This window comes from Alnus glutinosa, chromosome 14, assembly GCF_958979055.1.
Source record: "Alnus glutinosa chromosome 14, dhAlnGlut1.1, whole genome shotgun sequence".
NCBI lineage: Eukaryota > Viridiplantae > Streptophyta > Magnoliopsida > Fagales > Betulaceae > Alnus > Alnus glutinosa.
The window spans coordinates 2137430-2159964 of NC_084899.1; the positions used below are offsets into that span (position 1 = coordinate 2137430).

Sequence of the window (22535 nt, forward strand, 5' to 3'; positions counted from 1 at the left end):
AGATATCATCTTCCACACAACTACACTCCACATACTTCTGGTAGTCTACCAATACATGTCAAGACATAACTGAAGACAAATCAATACAACTGAAAAAGGGCAATCCAAGATAATGTCTTTATATCTTATGTTTTAATAAAGGATATCTTTCGGCTTTTAATAACATTTGGGGCCAAAATTAATGTGGGTTATAGAAGTATGTCGCGCTTAAAATTTTGAGAAGGAAAAGGAAAAAAAAATATCAAATTCATGTGTGCGACATTCAATCCTTGTGCGCATGAGGAGAATTGCATTATAAAATGGACGGATTTCTTTAAATGGGGTTGGAATTTTTTTTTTTTTTTTTTTTAAATTCATTTTATTAAACTGGCATTTGGATCAGGCTTACATGCTGTTATTTTTTTAACAACATATATGCTCTTGGAATGTGTCCAACAGGGAGCGAAGAGTAAGTAAAAAGCATTCAGGATCATTAATGATTTTTCTTCTACATGAGGTGCTCCTTCTATTAATGCTTTTCACTTACTTTCCGCTCCCTGTTGAACACGTCACAACAGGATAGCCAGATCCTATTTTTAATAGATATCCTCCCACCTATTCCCAGGTGCATTTTAAAACTGAAATTTGATCATCCTATTAAAAGTGCACATGCTCATTGTCTTTATTGTTTGTTCATGTGTTAGGAATTTTTTTTTTGTTCTTTATTTGAAAACTAAGCTGATGTGATATAAAGATTTTTTTTTTTTTTTTTTTTTTTTTTTTTTTTTTTTGTGTTTTAAAGAATATTTTGTATTTTAAGTTATTTGTTAATATATTTATTTTGAAAACAAATAAATTTTTTTATTTTTTTTAACAATCACAATGACAAATAGCCAAATGCAGGCACACTAGGGTTTTTTTTTTTATATAACTCATGAACACCAGGCAAAATTAATGAATTAGGATTTGATGTAATAAGATTTGGGTCAAATTAAACCGAATCAACCTGATTAAACATTATTAATAAAAATGTTAATTTCGAATCAATTTGCTTAACCCACATGTTAATAAAAATGTTGACATAAATCCTAATTGCCATCCCTCTGGCACACAGAATAGGAAGCAATTGAAGAGGAGCCGATTTTGGTGAAATTATAATAATTCTGCCCTTTATACATCAGGACCGACAACCGGAGAAGATCTGGTACCCGATCCGGGCCATTCTCTTGAATTAAATACTAGACCTTTCAAGGGTGGTTTAGTAATCTGGACATCCTTTCTTCGCTAAGAAAAGAATTTGGAATAGAATAAAGGCCGCAGAAGCTAACGACGACGACGACGACGTTAGAGAGACGAACCAGGAGGAGACCGGCAGACGACACTTGTATAGTGACCGGAAAATGCCGCGTGGTGCCAACGCCCCCTCTCGGACGCGTATCTCCGCAGCATTCGCCTTCGTTTTCACCTTCCTCACCGTCGTTGCCGAGTGCTCCAGCAATAACTCCAAGGTCACGTCTCTCTCTTTCTGTTTGTTTCCCTAGAAAATGGCAGAAAAAAAGTTCTGGATCTGAAATTAATTTAGTCCTGAAAGCCTCAATTTCTTTATTTTATTGAACGACAGGTGACATGCAGCAGAACCTGTGTTGTCATGAATTGTGATAGTAAGTCCGATCCAAATCCTTCCATTGCATTGCCTGCATTCTCGAAAACTTCTCCATAACATTTTTATTTCTTTATTTAATCAATAAATTCGTTCTTTGTTTCTTTAATTGTTAAAATCTTAGACGTTGGAATCCGATACGGGAAGTACTGCGGAGTAGGGTGGACCGGTTGTCCCGGAGAAAAACCGTGCGACGATCTCGATGCTTGTTGCAAACTTCACGATGAATGTGTCGATAAACATGGTATTCCTATATATCAATTGGATTTGCACGCATAAATGTAACATGTGTATCGATATTGTAGTGTGAAATGTGAGTAGTTTTGCTGAAAGAGGAAATTAGAGTGTGTTTGGGACTACGATACCAAAAAGAGCGATTTTAAATCAAATTGTAGAAAATGTGTTGTTTGGAAGTTTGTTTTTAAAAAATTGCGATTTGAAAACGACGAAAAATTTGTGTTTTCAAATCGCAAGCAAGGGGTGCGTTTTTAAAAACGCACAATTTTAAAGGTCAAACTGTGATTTTACCAAACTCTTTACTACGATTTTAAAAATTGCACTTTCAAATTGCACGTTTTAAATTAGCTATTTTAAAATTGCACGTTTGAAATCGCAAACCTAAATGGATCATAAGCATGTGTTGGCTACTTGTTATATTGTCTTTGGCATCGTAGAAATACATCATATCTAGCATAATTGATTGTTGCCACTTATAAGAATTGCAAAACTTTACTATCTTCTACCAGCTTAGATATTTGAGATAAGTAGTAATTTATCGTAGTATTGGAAAAGATCGTCCTGAATTTGAATTATGACTCTATCATACTTTCTATCTAAAGTTAAACTTTTAAGGGTGAGGCATAAACTCTTAGCCCAGTCGTGAGAGGGATTTTGTAATAATGGTTAAGTGATTAAAATTACAATTTCCTATCGCTTGAGGTGTTTGATACAAGTAGTAATTTAATAAAATGGATTTGGTTGTGTTATATATAGATCTGAATAGTTAACATTGTTGGAGAAAAAAATTGAAGTGTTCCATATTAAGAAGAGGAAGTAATAAGATAGGTTCACAAGCTAAACGTTCATATGCCTGACTTTGGTTAACTCATTGAACAGAATGTTAGCTTTTGGAAAGTATTGGGTACCTGTCATATCATTTATGGTTTATTGTGCTTTGCATCTGGTTTCAATTGAAAAATGAATAAAACAAATTTGAACTTTAGAGTTGGGGCTTCATGGTGGATTGGTATGTTGATTGCTTTATCCTGTTGGATTTTGAAAGTTGGAGGTTGCCATGTTACTTGAAGAACCATGCCATTTGATTTTCTTTCCCTAATATTTTTGTCTCTTAAATATCAATCAAGGAAGGATAAAAGGGAAGCATTAGTCGCAGGCAAAACTTGATTGGATATTCTATTGTTTGAAACAAAAAAAGATTTGAAATGTGAAAATACGTTGACATTATATCATGAATCATATTATTAGGGATATCAAACATTTTCTGTGCCCACAAGAGTTTGTTCCATCTTCTGTCCATTAGTTTTAATGGAATATTATTCTGATTCTGGTTATTTTAGATTTTTTCCCTTAGGGGCTAGGCCTGGTAAATATGTTTTTCCTTGTTTTAGTGATTAATGAAATTTGGGGTTTTGCAGGTTTGGCCAATGTGAAATGTCATGAGAGGTTTAAGAGCTGCATAAAGAAAGTACAGAAGTCTGGGAAGGTTGGATTTTCTTGGGAGTGTCCTTACGAGACAGCTGTGGCTACCATGGTCCAAGGTATGGATTTCGCCATCTTAATGAGCCAGTTTGCTAACACGAAGCTTGAGCTCTGACTTGAGAGCTTCTCGAATTTTGAAATAACTAGTTCTCACATATATACCAAAGCTTGTCTGATTCTTGACATGAATACAACTAGCGGCCAAAGGAAATCTATCTATTCTTGATGTGAGGCTTTTTCTTCGAGATCTATGCATGGGACGCTGGTGTCATTGTTTGGATGTTCATATAATGATAGGATGAACAAGTATTTCTGATACAAGCAAGAGAGGGTGATGTTTTGTATTGTTTTCTGTCCATGCGATAAGCAAGATGTTAGTATTTTCACTATACATTAGAGCCGGCTCGATACATTTCGGGGCCTTAGGTGAGGCCTTTTATTTAAAATTCATTTTTTCACTTTTTGTGATGCAAAATTACTTATTAAATTTTTATATTCAAGTTTTTTTTAACATTTCATTTTCAATTGATAATATGGCTAATCCTTTTAATCTTTCTTATTGTTGATCTTAGGTAGGATTTTATCAATTTTAATTTTGAAAAACTTCTTTCTGCAGAAGCAATTGTAACAGGTATTGTAAATAAAATTCTATAAGGGATACTTGCATTAGGAAAAGAATCAAGTCTTTTTATATAATTTAATGTGTCAATCGGAATACTTTCTTCTATTTGTAAAATTTCTGTTAAAACTTTTAGTTTTGAAAATAAATCTGCATCAATATCATAATAGATATCATGTTTTAGAAAACCTTCAAGATTAAGACATTTAAAAAAAAAAAAACTATAATCATCTAGTGATTTTAATTTCTTAAAATTAAATAAAAAACCAAAAATATTTTTGTATATCTTAAATTGTTCAAACCTACTCTGAATTGAAGAAAAAGCTTGATCTACTATATATAGGAAGTAATCAATTCTAAAAGATTGTTCATCGGATTGTGTTGTCTCGTCATTGGCAATCTTATCAAATTGTTTCTTTCTACGAATTATACGTTTTTCATGAAATACATGTTCTATTTCCATATTAGTTGCAATCTCTTTAGATGAAATCATAGCATATGTAAATCAATTTTCTCTATAGTTTTTAAAATAAGAAATAAGACTTTTTAATTGATCTATAGTAACATCAATATGCATGTCTTTTGATTTTTACTAACAGTGTTAGCGGCAAATAATATATCATACCCAATAGTCATGCTTAATAAGAATTCAAAACTTTCAATCTCATAGGTTGCTAAACAATTAGCTTCACTTTTTGTTTTAGGATCTTCACTTGTTTTTGCTAATTACAACAAAGCATCTCTAATCTGTGGGGTTTGAAATTTTATGGCTTTAACACTTCAATCCGACTTTCCCAACGTGTTTGTATAGTAAGAGAGGCTTAAGAGTTAAACCCGACACATTATCTTGTAAAATTTTCCATCATTTTGTAGATGAAGAAAACAAAGAATAAATACGTTTACAACTCCACAAAAAAAAATTAAAATTAAAAAAAAAAAAAATTAAAAAAAAAATTAAAAAAAAAAATTAAAAAATTTATGGCTTTAGGACAAGAATTGGCTATATTACTTATTACAAGGTTAAGACTATGACAATCACATGATGTGTAAAACACTTTAGGATTAATATCACGAAGTATTTTTTGCACCCCTCATTCTTTTCCTTTCATATTAGACCCATTATCGTATCCTTGTCCTCATATATCATTAATATCCAGTTCAAGATTTTTAATTACGTTTATAATTTCATTAAAAATACATTTTCCAGCAGTATCATCTACTTTTATAAAGTCTATAAAATGTTCATCTATTTTGATTATATTTGTTGAAATAGCAACACATAATGACTTGCATCAGGGGTACAACAAAGCATAATTGAAAAATATTTTGCATCTTTAATTTTTTTATAATATTATTTTTAATTTCAATTGCTAACAAATGTATCAATTTATTTTGTATATTATGTCCAAGATAATGATTATGAATTTCGTCATCTTTAATATGCCAAATATGTTCTTGCATTACTAGATCAAATATTGCTATCATTTTAATTAGACTTAAAAAATTTCCATTATTTTCTTTGTGATTCTTTTCATTTTTTTCCTTGAAATGCCAAATTATTTTTACCAAGATTCTTTACTACAACAATAATTCTCAATAATACTCTTTTCCAATGATCTTTCTCTTTGTTAATTTGTTCTTGGACATTTTTATCAATTGTTTTATTTTTTGACAATCTCATTTCTAACTCAACCCAAGCATTCATGTTAGTAACATGTTCATTGGTTGTTTCATGACTTTTAAGCTTAGCACTAATATTTTTCCAGTCATTAGTTCTTTCATTAGCTAATTGACTTATACTAGGTTTTGAATTAAACAACTTACAATAAAAACAAAATATTCTCTCTAAATCTTTTGAATAAAATAGCCATTTTCTATCATGCTTCTCCCCATTTGATAATCTTTGTATATAAAATGCATTACTAGAAAAATGTCTAGAGTTGTCATTTTTAGGAAAATTTATATTGTTGTCTCTTATTGGACCATTTTCTACTAATAAATCTCTTAATTTTGCATCAATATTTTTGCATTGACCTGGGTCATAAATATTTGTAACAATAGAATTAGATACATCAATAATATTTTTATTTTCTTCTAAATTTTTTTGAACTTCTTCATCAAGAATTGTTGTATTATATAATTGAAAAATATCATTATTTTCGGTGTCATCTTTTTGTTTTATTATTTCATTATTCTAACTCTTTTTCATGAATCTCTTGTTCATTATAAGGTTTTTAACTAAATTATCATCTATATTTTGTATTTTTGCTAATAAGAAATTTATTTAAAGATCATTTTTGAGATTCAATTAGTTTTTCTACTCTTGCTTTCTTTTTCTTTTTTTTTTAGTCTTTCATATCCAGAAGCATATTTTTTAGTAGACATCTATAAAATCAAGTGCATTTTATTGTTCTATTTTTGGAATATATATATATATATATCGTGTTTATTTAATTTGTAAATACTTTTAGTTATAGATGTCTACTAAAAATATGAAAGTAGAAAAATTAATTGAATCTCAGAAAGGATTTTTAAATAAATTTGTTATTAGCAATAAACAAAATATGAATGATAATTTAGTTGAAAAACCATAAATAAACAAGAGATTCATGAAAAAGAGTTAGAAGATAATGCAATAATACAACAAAAATATGACATTGAAAATAATGATTTTGGCGTTCAATTATGTAATATAACAATTCTTGATGAAGAAGTTCAGGAAAATTTAAAAGAAAATAAAAATATCAATGATGTATCTAATTCTATTGTTACAAATATTTATGACCCCGGTCAATGCAAAATCAAGAGATTTATTAGTAGAAAATGGTCCAATAAGAGATAACAATATAAATTTTCCTAAAGATAACAACTCTAGACATTTTTCTAGTATATTTTATATACGAAAATTATCGAATGAGGAGAAGTATGATAGAAAATGACTAGTCTATTCAAAAGATTTAGATAGAATTTTTATTGCAAGTTGTTTAATTCAAAACCTAGTAAGGCTAGTATACATCAACTAGCTAATGAAAAAACTAATGACTGCAAAAATCTTAATGCTAATCTTAAAAGTCATGAAACAACCAATTAACATAGTACTAACATGAATGCTTGGATTGATTTAGAAATGAGACTGTCAAAAAACAAAAAAATTAATAAAAATGTCTAAGAACAAATTAACAAAGAAAGATCATTGGAAAAGTGTATTATTGAGAATTATTGTAGTAAAAAATCTTGGTAAAAATATTTTGGCATTTCAAGGAAAAAATGAAAAGATTTACCAAGAAAATAATGAAATTTTTTTAAGTCTAATTGAAATGATAGCAAAATTTAATTCAGTAATGCAAGAACATATTTAACGTATTAAAGATGGTGAAATTCATTATCTTGGACATAATATACAAAATGAATTGATACATTTGTTAGCAACTGAAATTAAAAATAATATTATTAAAAATATTAAAGATGCAAAATATTTTTCAATTATGCTTGATTGTACTCTTTATGCAAGTTATCAAGAACATATGTCTCTCATATAAGATGTGTTGATATTTCAACAAATACATCAAAATAGATGAACATTTTATAGAATTTATAAAAGTAGATGATACTGCTGGAAAATGTATTTTTAATGAAATTATAAACGTAATTAAAAATCTTGAACTGGATATTAATGATATACAAAGACAAGGATACAATAATGGGTCTAATATGAAAGGAAAAGAACGAGGGGTACAAAAAATACTTCTTGATATTAATCCTAAAGCGTTTTACACACCATGTGGTTGTCATAGTCTTTAACCCTGTAATAAGCGATATGGTCAATTCTTGTCCTAAAGCTATAACTTTTTTTTGGAGTTGTACAATGTATATATTCTTTGTTTTCTTCATCTACAAAACAATGAAAAATCTTATAAGATAATGTGTCGGGTTTAACTTTTAAGCCTCTCTCACAAACACGTTGGGAAAGTCGGATTGAAAGTGTTAAAGCCATAAAATTTTAAACCCCGCAAATTAAAGATGCTTTGTTGCGATTAGAAAAAACAAGTGAAGATCCTAAAACAAAAAAGTGAAGCTAATTGTTTAGCAACCTATGAGATTAAAAGTTTCGAATTCTTATTAAGTATGACTATTTGGTATGATATATTATTTGCCATTAATACTGTTAGTAAAAAATTACAATAAAAAAACATGCATATTGATGTTGTTATAGACCAATTAAAATGTCTTATTTCTTCTTTTTAAAAACTATAGAGAAAATGAATTTACATCTACTATGAATTCGTCTACAGAGATTGCAACTAAAATAGAAATAGAACATGTATTTCATGAGAAATGTATAATTCGTAGAAAGAAAAAAAGAAAGAAAAAAAACAGTTTAATGAGGTTGTCAATGACAAGACACAATCTGCTAAAGAATCTTTTAGAATTGATTACTTCTTATATATAGTAGATCAAGCTATTTCTTCAATTTAGAGTATGTTTGAACAATTTAAGATATACGAAAATATTTTGGATTTTTATTTAATTTTAAGAAATTAAAATCACTAGACGATGATAGTTTGCCAAAAAAATCCTAATGCAAGTATTGCTTATAGAATTTTATTGACAATATATGTTACAGTTGCTTCTGCAGAAATAAGTTTTTTAAAATTAAAATTGATAAAATCCTGCCTAGGACCAACAATAAGAAAGATTAAATGAACTAGCCATATTATCAATTGAAAAGGAAATGTTAAAAAAACTTTAATATAAAAACTCAATAAGTAATTTTGCATTCCAAAAAGTGAGAAGAATGAATTTTAAATAAAATAATATTTAATTTTAAATAAAATGCCTCCCTTAAACTTATCGCCTAAAGCTCTAAACTGTATCGAACCGGCCCTGCCTTAGGTGACTGGCTAATTCGCCTAAAGCTCCAGCCGCCCCTGTTACATAAGATAAACTGGGTTGGAAACAATTCTTTCAATTCAATTTATTAAACTAATATGTCCTTAAAACATTTTTAAAAACGCATGTAAGAATAACATGTTTTAAGGACATACGCTAGTTTAATAGATTTATGCCAACTAAATTAGGAAGAAAACTTTGTTCATCGGGAGGTCCTTATATGCCTTGTTATTTGTAGACACTATCAAAAGCATTTTCCTTGAATGTATTATTGAAAACGATTTCCCAAACGGAGGCAATTGTCATTGTGAAGTAGGCAACAGGGCCGGTTTTAGATATTGTGAGGCCTAAGGCAATAATTTTATATGAGACCTTTTTATATATGTAAATATTATATAATTTTAAATTTTAAATTTTTTATATTATATTTTATTTAAAAATTATTTTTTTTGGCTTTGAAGACTCAATGTTATATTGCTAGTACTAAATTTGTCTAGATTCAATTAAATGCTTTTATTCTTCTATTTTTCATATCCAATGCATATGTGTAGCATACATTCTTAATTAAAAATATTTGTAAATAAAAAAAAAAAATCATGTAAGAATAATTGAACCTGATTTATCAAATAATAAGATCATTTAAGACTTTTGACCTGCATAATAAAAAACAAGTTTCCGTAATAATTAACCATTAGTAACTAATTATACAACGTATAATATCCTTTTATATGTCTAATATTAATTTATTAATTTAAGTTTGTATTGGAAAAAAAAAAAAAAAAAACATAATACTATTTGGTAAAAAACACAAAACAGTAGAAGGGTTAGACACATTTCAAACATAACTGTGCTGTTTCAAGTCACATGAAACACCGAAAAACAAAACAAAAGACCCAATTTAAAATAAAATAAAATAAAAATAAAAAAGAAGAAGAAGAAAAAGAAGAAAAAGCCAAACAAAGAAAAAGTGTGGCTGTATTTTCGTTTTTATCTCTGACAAGTAGGAAGTTTGAAATGACCATCCATTATGACTGAAAAAAAAAAAAAAAGAGAAGAAAGAAGAAGAAGAGGAGGATGCGTACTCGTGTCAGACAAATGAAAGTGAGAACTGGTTGGTGCGACTCTGCAAGCTTCCTGAAGGGAGAGGCCGGAGGTGAGAAAATTGCAATGCATTTTAAGGAGCGATTTTGGTAATTTATTGGAGAGATTTTTTTTTTGAACGTAAAAAACCTTCTTCATTGCCGGAACAACGCCCGGAACAACCACTCCAAAGGGTTACAAAGTTCAGATCCAAATACACAAATCAGAGAAAAGAAGACAATTACAGACACCCGTAGGTGAAACTAAACAGAGCCCGAAGGCCAAAAGTAGTGATTAGAGGTAAAGAACCTCTACCACTAAGCCAGGGAAACCCTAGCTTAAAGCAGCTACCGAAAAACGGTAGACTATGAAACAAGGAAGAATATACATCAAAACAAGCAGAAGCCCAGGAATACAAGCACAGGAAATAAACAGCCGGAAAAAACCAGCGCGTGCAGAACACGCGTCGTCTCCGGGAACACCCCCCATCAACGGATGACCTTTAGAAGTCCAAATCGGCACCTTGCGAAGCCGAAAAAGCAAGCCGTAACCCGCACACGCGAGGGCAGGAAGGAAGACCCCCGACGTGTGCTGATCACGCGCCGAACAGGAGAGAGCTACACGGTCCCACTAGGTGACCATCGAGACCGGAGAGGGCTACACGGTCCCACAAGCACAGGAAATAAACAGCCGGAAAAAACCAGCGCGTGCAGAACACGCGTCGTCTCCGGGAACCCCCCATCAACGGATGACCTTCAGAAGTCCAAATCGGCACCTTGCGAAGCCGAAAAAGCAAGCCGTAACCCGCACACGCGAGGGCAGGAAGGAAGACCCCCGACGTGTGCTGATCACGCGCCGAACAGGAGAGAGCTACACGGTCCCACTAGGTGACCATCGAGACCGGAGAGGGCCGAAGACCGCAACAGGAAGGTTCTTATCAAAGGAGAGCCAGCCGAGATTAATAGATCTAGCTTTGAACAACATCTCTACCGGCCATCCTCCAACACCCGTCTTTCTCCACGAGCCAGAAACCAAAAAGCCTCTGCTTGCACCAACAAAGACAAAGCAAAAACAAAAAAAAAAGAAAAAACAAACAGCCTCCACCAGTGCTACACTGGGAGGAAGAAACTCCAACAGCTCTAAAGGCTTGGAGAAAACAACCACCACTGGAAAAGGAACCAGGGGGAACAAAACCCTGGCCCTAACGGCCAAGGGGAACAAAAATTGAAAACAAAGCCGGGAGGAGGAGGCGTGAGGCCTCCCCCCCCGGTAGACGAGATTCACCCTTACCTCTCTCTTTCTAGAAAACTCTCGGACGTTCTCTCTTCTTTTGACGTGAGTTATTTAAAGAGAAAGATTTGTATATATATATATATATATATATATATTTAAATATGATTTGTGCTTTTGGTTCCTGTCGGTTGGTTTTTCTAGGCGGAGTTCTATAGTCTCCTACAAGAAAGAGATAATGCAATTTTTTTTATTTTACAAAATCTTTGTATTGGTAGGCAATATCTAACTGTTAGTTTTCCTATGGGGGAGTTGTAGAGTCTATCAAATTAAATGAGAGATAAACCATATTTTTTTAAAATGAAAAATAAAAATCATTGTGTTTCTGATACTTAGGTTGATTTTTTCAAATGAGAGACTAGAGATGCACATTTTATTTTATTTTTTTATTTTTTACATATTCATAGTGTAATTAAGACATTATTATTATTATTATTACTATTGTTATTTTATCTACTATTACGGGTATTTTTATTGGGGGCTTCTTCACCTAGGAGGCCTTAGGCGTCGCGACTACTTAAGCCCCCTAGGAGAAGAGCCGGCCTGGTAGGCAATACAATTGTGAATGATACATGTGCATGTACGATAAAGTAATAAGTAATGCTACAAACCGTATTTTTATTTTCACTATTATTTTACTATGTTGATGTGACAGTGTTAATTAATTATTAATTTTTTTTTTTAGAATAATGTTATATTTTACATTTTTATTTTATAACTATCTCATATTTTTATGAGTAATGATTTATCTAATAATTGTTGAGATTATCACGTTATTATTATTATTAGATAATTTTGAGATAAAAATAACCAATATAGACAGGAAATAGGATGCTATGGACTCATATAGAGTCCAAAAAAGAAAACGGGTAGAGTAATCCTTGATGTGAAAGATTCCTAAAAGCCACTGCACCCCGACATAACAATAACTTCGTTTTTTATGATAGAAAAAAGCTAACTCCTAACGCTTTGGATGTTATCAAATAAGCAATCTAGCAAGAAAATAACCTTTACCAGATATGAATGGCGCATTTAAGGCACGTATATTGTAACACTTCAGCCCCATTTAAAGATGTATATCTTACTTAAAGATGATAGGTTTTAAAAGCCTTCATTAAAATTTCACATTAATTTTTTTATCAGATGAAAATAAATTTTATAATTGATTTTAAGAAGTTTTAATTGTTCTTTGGCACAATTTTTGTCTATTTCCATACAAAATATATAAATTCATCATTAAATTTATGGGACCGCATGTTAATTTGCGAAAAAAACTTGTAAGAAATAACATTAAACACGTCTCCATTTAAATGACATCAGACCAATCTAATAATGTCATAATATACTGTCCCGAAACACTATATAACAAATCAAAAATTTACACGTGTGAAGATAAATCATGAAATATTATCACTATAAATAAGAACGACCCCTAAGCAAATTGAGAGTTTTATGTGTAGATTTTTAGCACGTAAATTGATGGGTCAACATCTTTTTTTAAAAAAAAAAATTAAAAAAAAATAAAAAAATTGATGGGTAAACAATGATTATTCTAACAAGACTTGCAGGTTGACTAACTTTTTGGAAATCTTAGTGCACTGTTAGAGTCTTTTTTTTAGAGAGAGAAGGTCTCGAGAGTTTTTTAGAGAGAGTTTTTTCGAGGAGCTTGTTGGGGGGGCGCTTCGCACCTTCTCCCTCCTGGTGGTGGTTCTCAGTTTAGTTTTTTTCTTTTTTGTGTTGTTTGTTTTCGTAGGTTAGGAGTCCTCAAGCCATTAGGGCTGTGGGTGTTTTGTCCTCTCGGTTTTCCGGGGGTGGTTGCTAGTCCCTTGACAGAAGATTGCACGGGAGTTTGGTGTTGGGGAGTGGTTTCTCGGTGTGTCGCCGTCGAAGTGTTTGACCGCTTGTTCCTTGGTGTTTTATTTGGAGTCAGATCTGCTTACTTCGGGCGGGTTTCTCATGACACGCACCTCCCCACGGCGGTCGCCGGCCTCTTCCGGTTCAGTAGCTCCCAGCTTCGGCCGTGTTGCGCGTTCCTGCTCGGCGCGTGGCCAGCACGCGCCTGGGAGGTTTTCTTCCTGTTCCGGCGCGTGAGGGCTACTGTATGATTTCTAGGGTGTGGCTGGTGGTGTTCGGTGTTTTCGGGTGTCTTCGGCGGTCGTCTGGCGTAGAGAAGGTCCCTGGTGTTTGGCGCGTGTGATCCACGCGCCGGCGACAGTGACGGCGCCTCCGATGCCGACTTCTGTGTTGATGTTCTGTTGTTGGGTTGTGTTTTTATTTCAACAGTTTGCTCTGTTCTTATTTTAAACCTAGTCACTTATTTTGTCAGAATGGCGGACCTACTCCCAGATCAAGTATTTAGACCTGATGTCAACGCAGTAGGCTTCATTCTGGTTGATTAGGTTTTTGGTTAGCAGCTGTTTGTTGGAATCTGAGGCTAGTTTGGCTCAGTTTGGGTATACACCTTATTGTGGTGATGTTTGTAAACCTTTATGGTTGTGTGTTATGTACCCTTTTCCTGATTAATGAAAGATTCCTCTTTCCTACAAAAAAAAAAACTTTTTGGAAATCTTTTGTCGCCATCGTACCTGACATGGCAATCACTACGACGTTTCGTATGGTTTGGGGGTAAGAAATTATCAGTTGATAATTGTTTAAATAATGTTTGCTGTTACGACCAATCACTTCACAATGACAGTTTTTTTAATTTTTTTTTTTTTTTTTTTCCGAACAGGATAGCATTTGCTATCATATATTACTGAAGGCCCCAAGGGCGAGTACAAGGATAGAGGTACAAAACTCCCCTAAACCTTAAGTCAGAAACAAGTCTGACTTGAAACAGTTGCCTAAATACAATTCACAAATATTACAAGGACTCCAAATAAATCACCTCTTTACAAATAAAGCCCCAACAATCAACATAAGAGGATTGACCTAGTCTAGCAGACACCAAATAAGCCCATGAACATTTGTGCATTACATATAGACAAACTGTGATCAATAGTAGACACATGGGAATATACACAAAAAACAGAAAAACCCAAAGCAGCTACCGGCCGAAGACAGTGGCAGAATCCGCCGGAGACGGCGGCGCGTGGAGGACACGCGCCGTCCCCGGTACCACCCAGCAGAGGATCGACCACCGTAGACCCCATCCAACGCCGTGCACAGCCAGAAAAGGTGGACCGTGGCCAACACGCGCGCCGAAAAGCGACAGGCTTTCAATCGCGTGCCGTCCATGCGCCGGGAACCGAGAACCGCCGTGGCCTGAGCTTCCGGCAGCTGGAGCGGACGACGACGGTGAACTCCGCTGGGGGGCGCGTGTCTTGGAAAAAACACCGGAGGAGTGTAGATCTGGCACCAAAGATGAAGAACTAATTTTGAACACAGCCGGCCAAAACCTCCGAAAAAGACACAAAACCCGCCACAATCCCAAGCTAGAACGCCAACATTTGAGCCTTCCTGCTAAGAGTAAGAGAAAGAGAAGAAAAAAAAAAAAAAAACACAAACAAACCACCATAGCCTTGAAAGGCTAGGGGAACAAACTCCACAGCCTTAATGGCTGGGAGAAAGCAAGCCTCCACTGAGAAAACTCAGGAGGAACCAAAACCTTAGTCCAAGAGGACTAAGGAACAAAACCAAAGCCGGGGGGAAGGAGGCTGGCCTCCCTCCCCCAGCACCGACGAGTTTTCTCTTGTATGCAAGATAAGAGGGAGAGGAAGGAGTCTAAAAGAAAAAGTTTTTTTATTTGGGGTCCTCCGACAGTTTTTTTAATATTGTAAATTACATGTTGTAATATATTCTTACTTTCGAGGGCATCTGTTTTTAAAGCATCTAATTTTTAGAATAGATGTCGCATATTCTCTTTTCAGGTAAAAATTATATATTTTAAGAATAAATATTAATTTAATAATTTAGATTAAAAGAATTTATTCAAACAAAATTTGGAGAAAAATCTCCAAATTTGTCCATGGTACTAACCCCTAACTGTACAAACTTCAATCCTCTCTAAATTATTTCAAAAGTTTCATCAAAATTTTATTCTCGTATTTAAGAATATTTTCCTATTAGTAAAGTTTTTTTTTTTTTAAGTGAATTTGGTTATAACAGAATAGGGAAAAAAAAAATTAAAAAATCCAACCAATGATCTCTACTTCATCAGATATGGTCCTCAATCGATTGTATTAATAAACTTAATTTTATTTTTTTTTTCAATTTGGGCGATGCTAATAAACTTTTCTTATACCGTCGGTTCCTATCACCTCTCCTTGTCCTGTAATTTCTTGGAATTGTATGATCTAATGAAAGGATTGAATCTTACTGTGCATATATATAAAAGCTTGAAAATAATAAAGTAGAATAATTAAAAGGGTGGTAGAATAATTTCCTGAATTGGTTAACCACCCCCTAGAAGAGTGGCCAACTACCACTCTAATCGATGAGGGGTGGCTGACCACCATCGTAAAAGTGGATTAGGGTGGGCCAATCATCACAATTACTTATTTATGATGGTTGATCATCGTCTCAAAATGTAAAATAAATATGTAACTGACCACCTCAAAGAATGATTGGATAATTTGTATTTTATTTTTTCTTTTATTTTTAATTTTTTAATTTTTTTTTTCTAAGGTTTTTACTTTAGTGCATGAAATTTCCAAGGTACGCTGCATCATAAAGTTTAGCATTGAAAATTGAAATGCTAAACATGAAGGCTACTTGCCTTCAACTTTCATTAAAGTCTTCCTCAAAAATAACAACTTTCACTAAAGTCTGCCCCTTTAACGCCTTTTTGACAAGCTTGCATATATCATTAACAATATCTTATATATATTGTTATCTTATTAGGGCCGGAGGTTTCATGCTTTCCGCTTCTCGGTGCTTTGGTCTTCCAAGCTCCTACGGGTTAAGGAGTGTTTTTTGTCCCTTCCTGACTTGTTTCAGTGGAGATTGTGTGCCTCCCCGACCAGATGCAGTGGAAGTTGTCTCCTAACCTCATGGGTTGTGGAGTTTTGTGTTTGTTTTTTACTTTTCTTTGTGTTCTCTAACAAAAAGGCTTTCACGCAACGTTTGGATTTGGGGTTTGGCCATTTCCCCGTGTCGCCGGTGCTTCTCTGGCTGAGCCTCAAAAGTTTGTCTTCTTCACGGACCAGATCTATGTTATTTCACCAGTTTTCTTTTTCAACACGCGTCTCCCAGTTGTCTTCGCCGCCGTGTTCTGGTTCGTCCATTTCTTTCGCCGCTTGTTCTTGTCCGGCACGTGGTTGGTATGTGTTGGGGATCTCTCCCCGGTTTTTGGCGCGTGTGAGCCACGCTTTGCTTTTCAGGCCTTGGGTGGTGGTGGTTGGTGGATTATGACAATTGTTGGGCTACTGAGGTTTCAGGGGACGGCGCGTGTGATGCATGCGCCGCCTCCAGTGGTGGTTGCTCCTCTTCTGACATTGGCAGTGATTGTTTGGTGCTTTTTGTTGTTGTGCTTGTTTGTGTGTATTCTCTAATTTCTATGTGATTCACAGTGTGTCTTTATAATACACAAATATATACTAGACTTATATGTTGGCTTGGTAGAAAAATCAGCTCTCTTATCTTATTAGGGTGGGCGTAATTGTAAAGAGAGACTCTATAATATGTTCATGTATTATTTGTGTATTGTTTAGACAGCTACTTTGTCGGTTCTTGTTTCTGATTTGGATATAGGGGTGTTTTGTACCCCTTATCTCTTTCTATTACCTCTGAGTTTAGAAATGGATGGAGCACATGCTTCTAGATTAAAAAAAAAAAAAAAAACACAATATTATTACATATATATAAAGCTTAAAGTATTGTACTTCACATGAAATTTACCTCGGGCGAGACCAAATTTAGAGAACAAAGTGGAAAATAAACAAAAATATAAATTAACCAGTGCCACCAAAAAAGGCCTTGAGCTTCTTAATCTGAGGAACGTCAAGGAAAGATGTTGCTGCCACCAATTCAGTGGGCAAATCGTTTCCAAACAAAGCCGAGTTCAGAGACTGGAAACCTGGGTTTGCACTACTGAAGCTAACAAATGCTTCGACTGGAAATTGCCCGGCATTCACTGCGAAGTGTAGTAATCCTTGTGGAATAACCATGATGTCACCCTTCTTAAGAGTTTTAAGGTAAACTTTATTAGCGGTACTGGAAACAAACCCAGCGGTGATTCTCCCTTTTACAACATATATGGCTTCTGAACCCCGAGGATGTGAGTGGATCGGCACAACTCCACCAGGCTCCATGTCCAGATGAGCGAAAGAAAATCCAAGCCCGTTCAAACCAGGAAACTGCGACACATATGCCGAGGTGACTCCAGCTTTATTAAAATTTGAGGTGTTACCGGCAACGCCTAGGCCGGAGAAAACAAAATCAGCCACCGTGACACTTTCAGCCTTCTTGCAAGCGTAGCCTGCGGGGCTTTCAGGAGCTGTGAGGTCAGCGACACAGAAGTCCTGCACAGCAGCATGGCCGGAGGAAAGCAGGAGAGAAAAGATGAAGATAATGGGAGATATCATCCTCACGCACAAGTATTTTAGCTTTTAGGATACAGTGTGCTTGAATATGGTGGTCTGATGCCCCACTTATATATATAACTTGGATAATATTGCACATGGAAGTTTTGGCCGTGGCAATTGGTCGCTTTGAATGTATGCGCCCGTGAAAGAAGAAATTAACGATGGACATATGAGCTGTAACGATGTGATGCATTTAATATCTCCAACCATTGTCGCCTTCCACGTCCAGCCATCATTGTTGTTAAGGATAAGTTTCACTCCACCCGATCCAAGGAGGAGATAGACATTTAGCAACAACTCTAGGAAAATCAGTCCTATTCCTGGTGGAATTGGGATAGGACTAATGGTTCAATCAAATAAGAAGAATGATCAGATCAGAAGTCTAAAAAAAGATATCAGATTAGAATTCTAATAAGGGGTCAGAGTCCAATTAGAACTCTGACGGCAGTTCTAGATCAACAAGGAGTAGGAATCCTAATCCAGGTTTGACTCTACATTTATGTCTATAAATAGGCTCATACTCAGATTCAATTTTTTTTATGCACAGAGTATTATTTTATCACATAAACTAATTTAGGCATCGGAGCGGGGATCCCCAGAAGAATCCCTAATTTTTGTTGTTTTGCAGAATTATTGAAAAGAGTAAAAAACATCAGAAGAACGCTCAGATTCACACCATACCGGAAACTGTACCAACAGTTTGGCTTGCATGGCCTCATAGATAAAGTAGAAGAATTCATCAATCAGGAAGAGACGCTGAAGTCTATGGTCAGTTCTAGGCTACCTCGAGAGACAGCCCCAAAAAAGAAAATGAAAGAATTCAGAAAAGCTGATGGGAAGAGCAGAGGCAGGTAAAGAAGTTCAAAGATTATAACTTTACACCTCTCAATACCGAGGAAGCAGAAGCCCACGGCATAGAGAGTCGAGGCAACAACAGAATCTGCCCGTGATCCCATAGAAAGGACTCTCGGGAATTTCAGGCTAGACTTTTATTTTTAGCATTTATGTTTGCAAAGAACTAGACTTTTATTTTTAACTCAGACTAGTTATAATAAAAGACAGAAAATTCCCCAAATTTTGGGAATAAGTATTTTTTAGAATAAAAGAATAGAGCTGACTTAAGCATCGGAGTATTCCCGGTCTAGGGACCGGGAACCCGTTGATGTCGCTTATTTTGCAGGCAAAAACTCTCAAATCAGTCCTAGCCGAAAGCATGAAGAAAGTCTATCGGATCAGTCCTAGTCGAAAGCAAGAAGAAAACTTTCGGATCAGTCCTAGCCGAGAACAAAAAGAAAGCTCCCGGATAAGTCCTAGCCGAGAGCAAGAAGAAATCTCTCGGATCGGTCCTAGCCGAGAGTAAGAAGAAAACTTTCGGATCAGTCCTAGCCGAGAGAAGAAAAAAAAAAAACCTCTTGGATTAGTCCTAGCCGAAAGTAAGAAGAAATCTCTCGAATCAGTCCTAGCCGATAGCAACAAAAAAAGCATTCTCAGATAAATCCTTACCGAGAGAAAGAAATAAAGTGAGTCAGGGGGTCAAATTTAACCCTCGGGTTTTCCAGGTTTTTCAGGAGCTAGCCATTCCAAGAGACATGGATAAAACACTAAGGAAAAACAAGAAGGTAATGGAGGGTAAGATTTAACCCTCAGGTTTTACAGGTTAGCAGGTTTTCAGAAGGAGACAAAGCTCGGGTTTCCTTATACATGGAATTCTCATTATTTAAGCAAGCTTCGGATAAGGGAATTGGGGGGTAACTGTTGGGGATAAGTTTCACTCAACCAGATCCAAGGAGAAGATAGACATTTAGCAACAACTCTAGAGAAATCAGTCTTATTCCAATTCATCCCTGGTGGAATTGAGATAGGACTCATGGTCCAATCAAATAAGAAAAATGATCAGATCAAAAGTCTAAAAAAAGATATTAGATTAGAATTCTAATAAGGGGTCAGAGTCCAATTAGAACTTTGACGGTAGTTCTAGATCAACAAGGAGCAGGAGTCCTAATCCAGGTTTGACTCCACTTCTATGCCTATAAATAAGCTCATACCCCAGGTATAAACGAAAACTCAATTTTTTTATGCACGGAGTATTATTTTATCACATAAACTAATTTAGGCATTGGAGCGGGATCTCCGGAAGGGTCCCTAGTTTTTGTTGTTTTCCAGAATTATTGAAAAGCGTGAAGAACAACAGAAGAACGTTCAGATTCACACCATACCAGAAACTGTACCAACAATTGTCAACCGTGGTCGATCGTTGTGATCATCTCCACCAAAAAAAAAAAAAAAAAAACTTGATGTGAAAGATGCCTAAAAGTCAATGCCACTGGACCAGACATAATAATAGCTTCGTTTTCTATGATAGAAAAAAGCTAACTCCTAAAGCTTTGGATGTCCCTTTCAAATAACCAATCTAGCAAGAAAATAAGTTTTGAAAGTAACCTTTACCAGATCGATAAACACGGTAAGCTCATCCTCCACCCAACTCGGAGCCACCCACCATAGCGTATGTAGTCTATGGAGATATTTTGTGAGAAGACTTCGGGACATAAACAAAAATGTGAAGAGGAATCCTAAGAATTAAGATGTTGTGGTAGTTTTAGTTTCTTAGAGTACTTTTTGATGGTTGACTCATTCAAAGGTAGATTAGTTTTATCACAAAACACTTTGGACAACAAACACAAAGAATGCACTCTTCCCAAGTTACCACGTGGGCTTGGATACCTCCATAAAAGTCATGAGTTGCATACGGATTGAACGTTTTAGGCTCAATCCATATGCAACTCACCAAAATATGTGGGAAATTGACGCGGGGAAAAAGGCTCTGTTTTAGAACATAGAAACAGAGATGAACAGAGGGAAAAATGGACTTGGATGCGTGAGCCCAAGCGGTGGGTGACGTGGTCAAAACAGTGGCCTTGGAAACCCACTAAAATTGCAAGCCTCAGATGATGGTGGACACGGCAATGGATGTAACTGCGATGCATTATCTTGATGATGCCTTGGTTCTTCTTCCATTGGAATCGCCGTGACCTGATACCCATATCGGAATTATATATGGTCATGATAAACTTGTTTCTCTTTTTTTCTTTTCAGTTTGGTTGTTGAGAAAACGTAGGAAAATGCAAAGAAAATCACAACTTTACAAAAACCCCATCAACTCAAAAAAAGAATCTTTATTATTTTTTATTTTTTGTATGCCACTGAATCTTGCAAGAAGACGATAGTTTTTTGCTTCGTGTTTTGATTGGTTGGAAAACGTACGTTAGTTTAAAATTAGACGTTAGAGTTAGACATTATATGGTATTTAAATGACGACATCGTCCTTTTAAAATTTGTGCCACTAAATCTAGACCGTCTATTTTTTAACAGTATATCTGCTGTTATTTTATTTACAGTACTGAAGTTGGATTTGTTTTAATATTGTAAATTACATGTTCTAATCTATTCTTACTTTTAAGGGCGTCTTTAAAGCATGTAATTCTCATGACAGATGTCACATATTCTATTTTCAGGTAAAAGTTACATATTTTAAGAATAAATATTAATTTAATAAATTAGATTAAATGGATTCATTCCAACAAAATTTGGAGAAACTTTGTCCATAGTACTAAGTTACTAACCCCTAACTTTACAAACTTCAATCATCTCTAAATCATTTCAAAAGGTTCATCAAAATTTTATTCTCGTATATAAGAATATTTTCCTTTTAGTAAAGATGATTTTTTTTTTTTTTCCAGTGAATTTGGTTATAACAAAATAGGGAAAAAAAAAATTAAAAAAATCCAACTAATAATCTCTACTTCATCAGATATGGTCCTCAATCAATTATATTAATAAACTTATTATTATTAAACAGTGGCCGTCGGGGGTGGCGTGTGGCCACCCTCACCCCCTTCTGGGGGTGGCCGCGGCCTCCCCAGAGGCTAGGGGTGGCCCAGCCGCCCCTTTGCCCTTCTTTTTTTTAAAAAAAAAGTTTATTTATTTATTTATTAATAAATTTAAAAAATTTTATTCAGATGGACACGTGTTATCATTTTATTGGTTTGACATGGCATTTAACATAATCGATTAAATTTTTTAACGGAATTTGACTCTAGGAATCGATTTGTAATTATTGCTTATCACAAGGACTTCCTATAAATTTTTTGAACCATAAGGAGTGAAAATAATTATGGCATACCACATGGACCAATGGTACAACTATCCATTTTTATCATATGACAATGAATTTTATAATTGATTTTAAGGAGCTTTAATTGTTCTCTTGCACATTTTTTTGTCTATTTTATGTAAATTTACCATTAAATTTATAGGACCTTAGTTTACAAAAAAAAAATATGAAAAGAAATGACATCAAACATATCTCCGTTTAAATGACATCAGACCAATCTAATAACGTCCTGGTACACTGTCTTTTGAAACACTATATGTCGAATCAAAAATGTACACGTATGAAGTTGAATCATGAAATATTATCACAATAAAAAAGAACAACCCCTCAGCAAATTGAGAGTTTTATGTGTAGATGTTTAGCACATAAATTCATTAAATTGATGGGTCAACAGTGATTATGTGTAATAAGACTTGCAGGTTGCCTAACCCCAAAGAACGACTGAGTTTTTTAATAATCAACAATTGCGTTTAAAACAATGAAAAACTTTTTGTGAATCTTTTGTCGCCATCGTACGTGACAATCACTACGTCGTTTCGTATGGTTTGGGGGTAAGAAATTATCAGCTGATAATTGTTTAAATAATGTTCGGTGTTACGACCA

At 34.5% G+C, this 22535-nt stretch overlaps 3 protein-coding genes across 5 annotated transcripts; 1 reads left to right on the forward strand and 2 right to left on the reverse strand.

Moving 5' to 3' along the window:
* Nucleotides 1-1200: 1200 nt before the first annotated feature.
* On the forward strand, nt 1201-16908 carry LOC133857678 (probable phospholipase A2 homolog 1). 3 transcript variants are annotated; one of them, XM_062292974.1, is made up of 5 exons: nt 1201-1487; nt 1601-1640; nt 1764-1883; nt 3295-3417; nt 13168-13748. In XM_062292974.1, the coding sequence occupies exons 1-5, from the start codon at nt 1380-1382 to the stop codon at nt 13326-13328; spliced, it is 552 nt and encodes a 183-aa protein (XP_062148958.1). In that variant the 5' UTR covers nt 1201-1379; the 3' UTR covers nt 13329-13748. The 3 variants fall into 3 exon arrangements, with proteins under 3 accessions (XP_062148958.1, XP_062148959.1, XP_062148960.1); XM_062292975.1 differs by lacking the exon at nt 13168-13748 and adding an exon at nt 16080-16908 and having other exon boundaries at nt 1208-1487; XM_062292976.1 differs by lacking the exon at nt 13168-13748 and having other exon boundaries at nt 1223-1487; nt 3295-3833.
* Nucleotides 3905-4440, reverse strand: LOC133857008 (uncharacterized). Its single transcript, XM_062292098.1, has 2 exons — nt 4263-4440; nt 3905-3987 (listed from the first exon to the last, which is right to left on the reverse strand). Exons 1-2 carry the CDS (start codon nt 4438-4440, stop codon nt 3905-3907), a joined length of 261 nt encoding a protein of 86 aa, XP_062148082.1.
* A 99-nt stretch (nt 16909-17007) lies between the features above and the next one.
* On the reverse strand, nt 17008-17838 carry LOC133857677 (auxin-binding protein ABP19a-like). Its single transcript, XM_062292973.1, has one exon. It carries the CDS (start codon nt 17759-17761, stop codon nt 17129-17131), a length of 633 nt encoding a protein of 210 aa, XP_062148957.1. The 5' UTR covers nt 17762-17838; the 3' UTR covers nt 17008-17128.
* Nucleotides 17839-22535: the final 4697 nt, after the last annotated feature.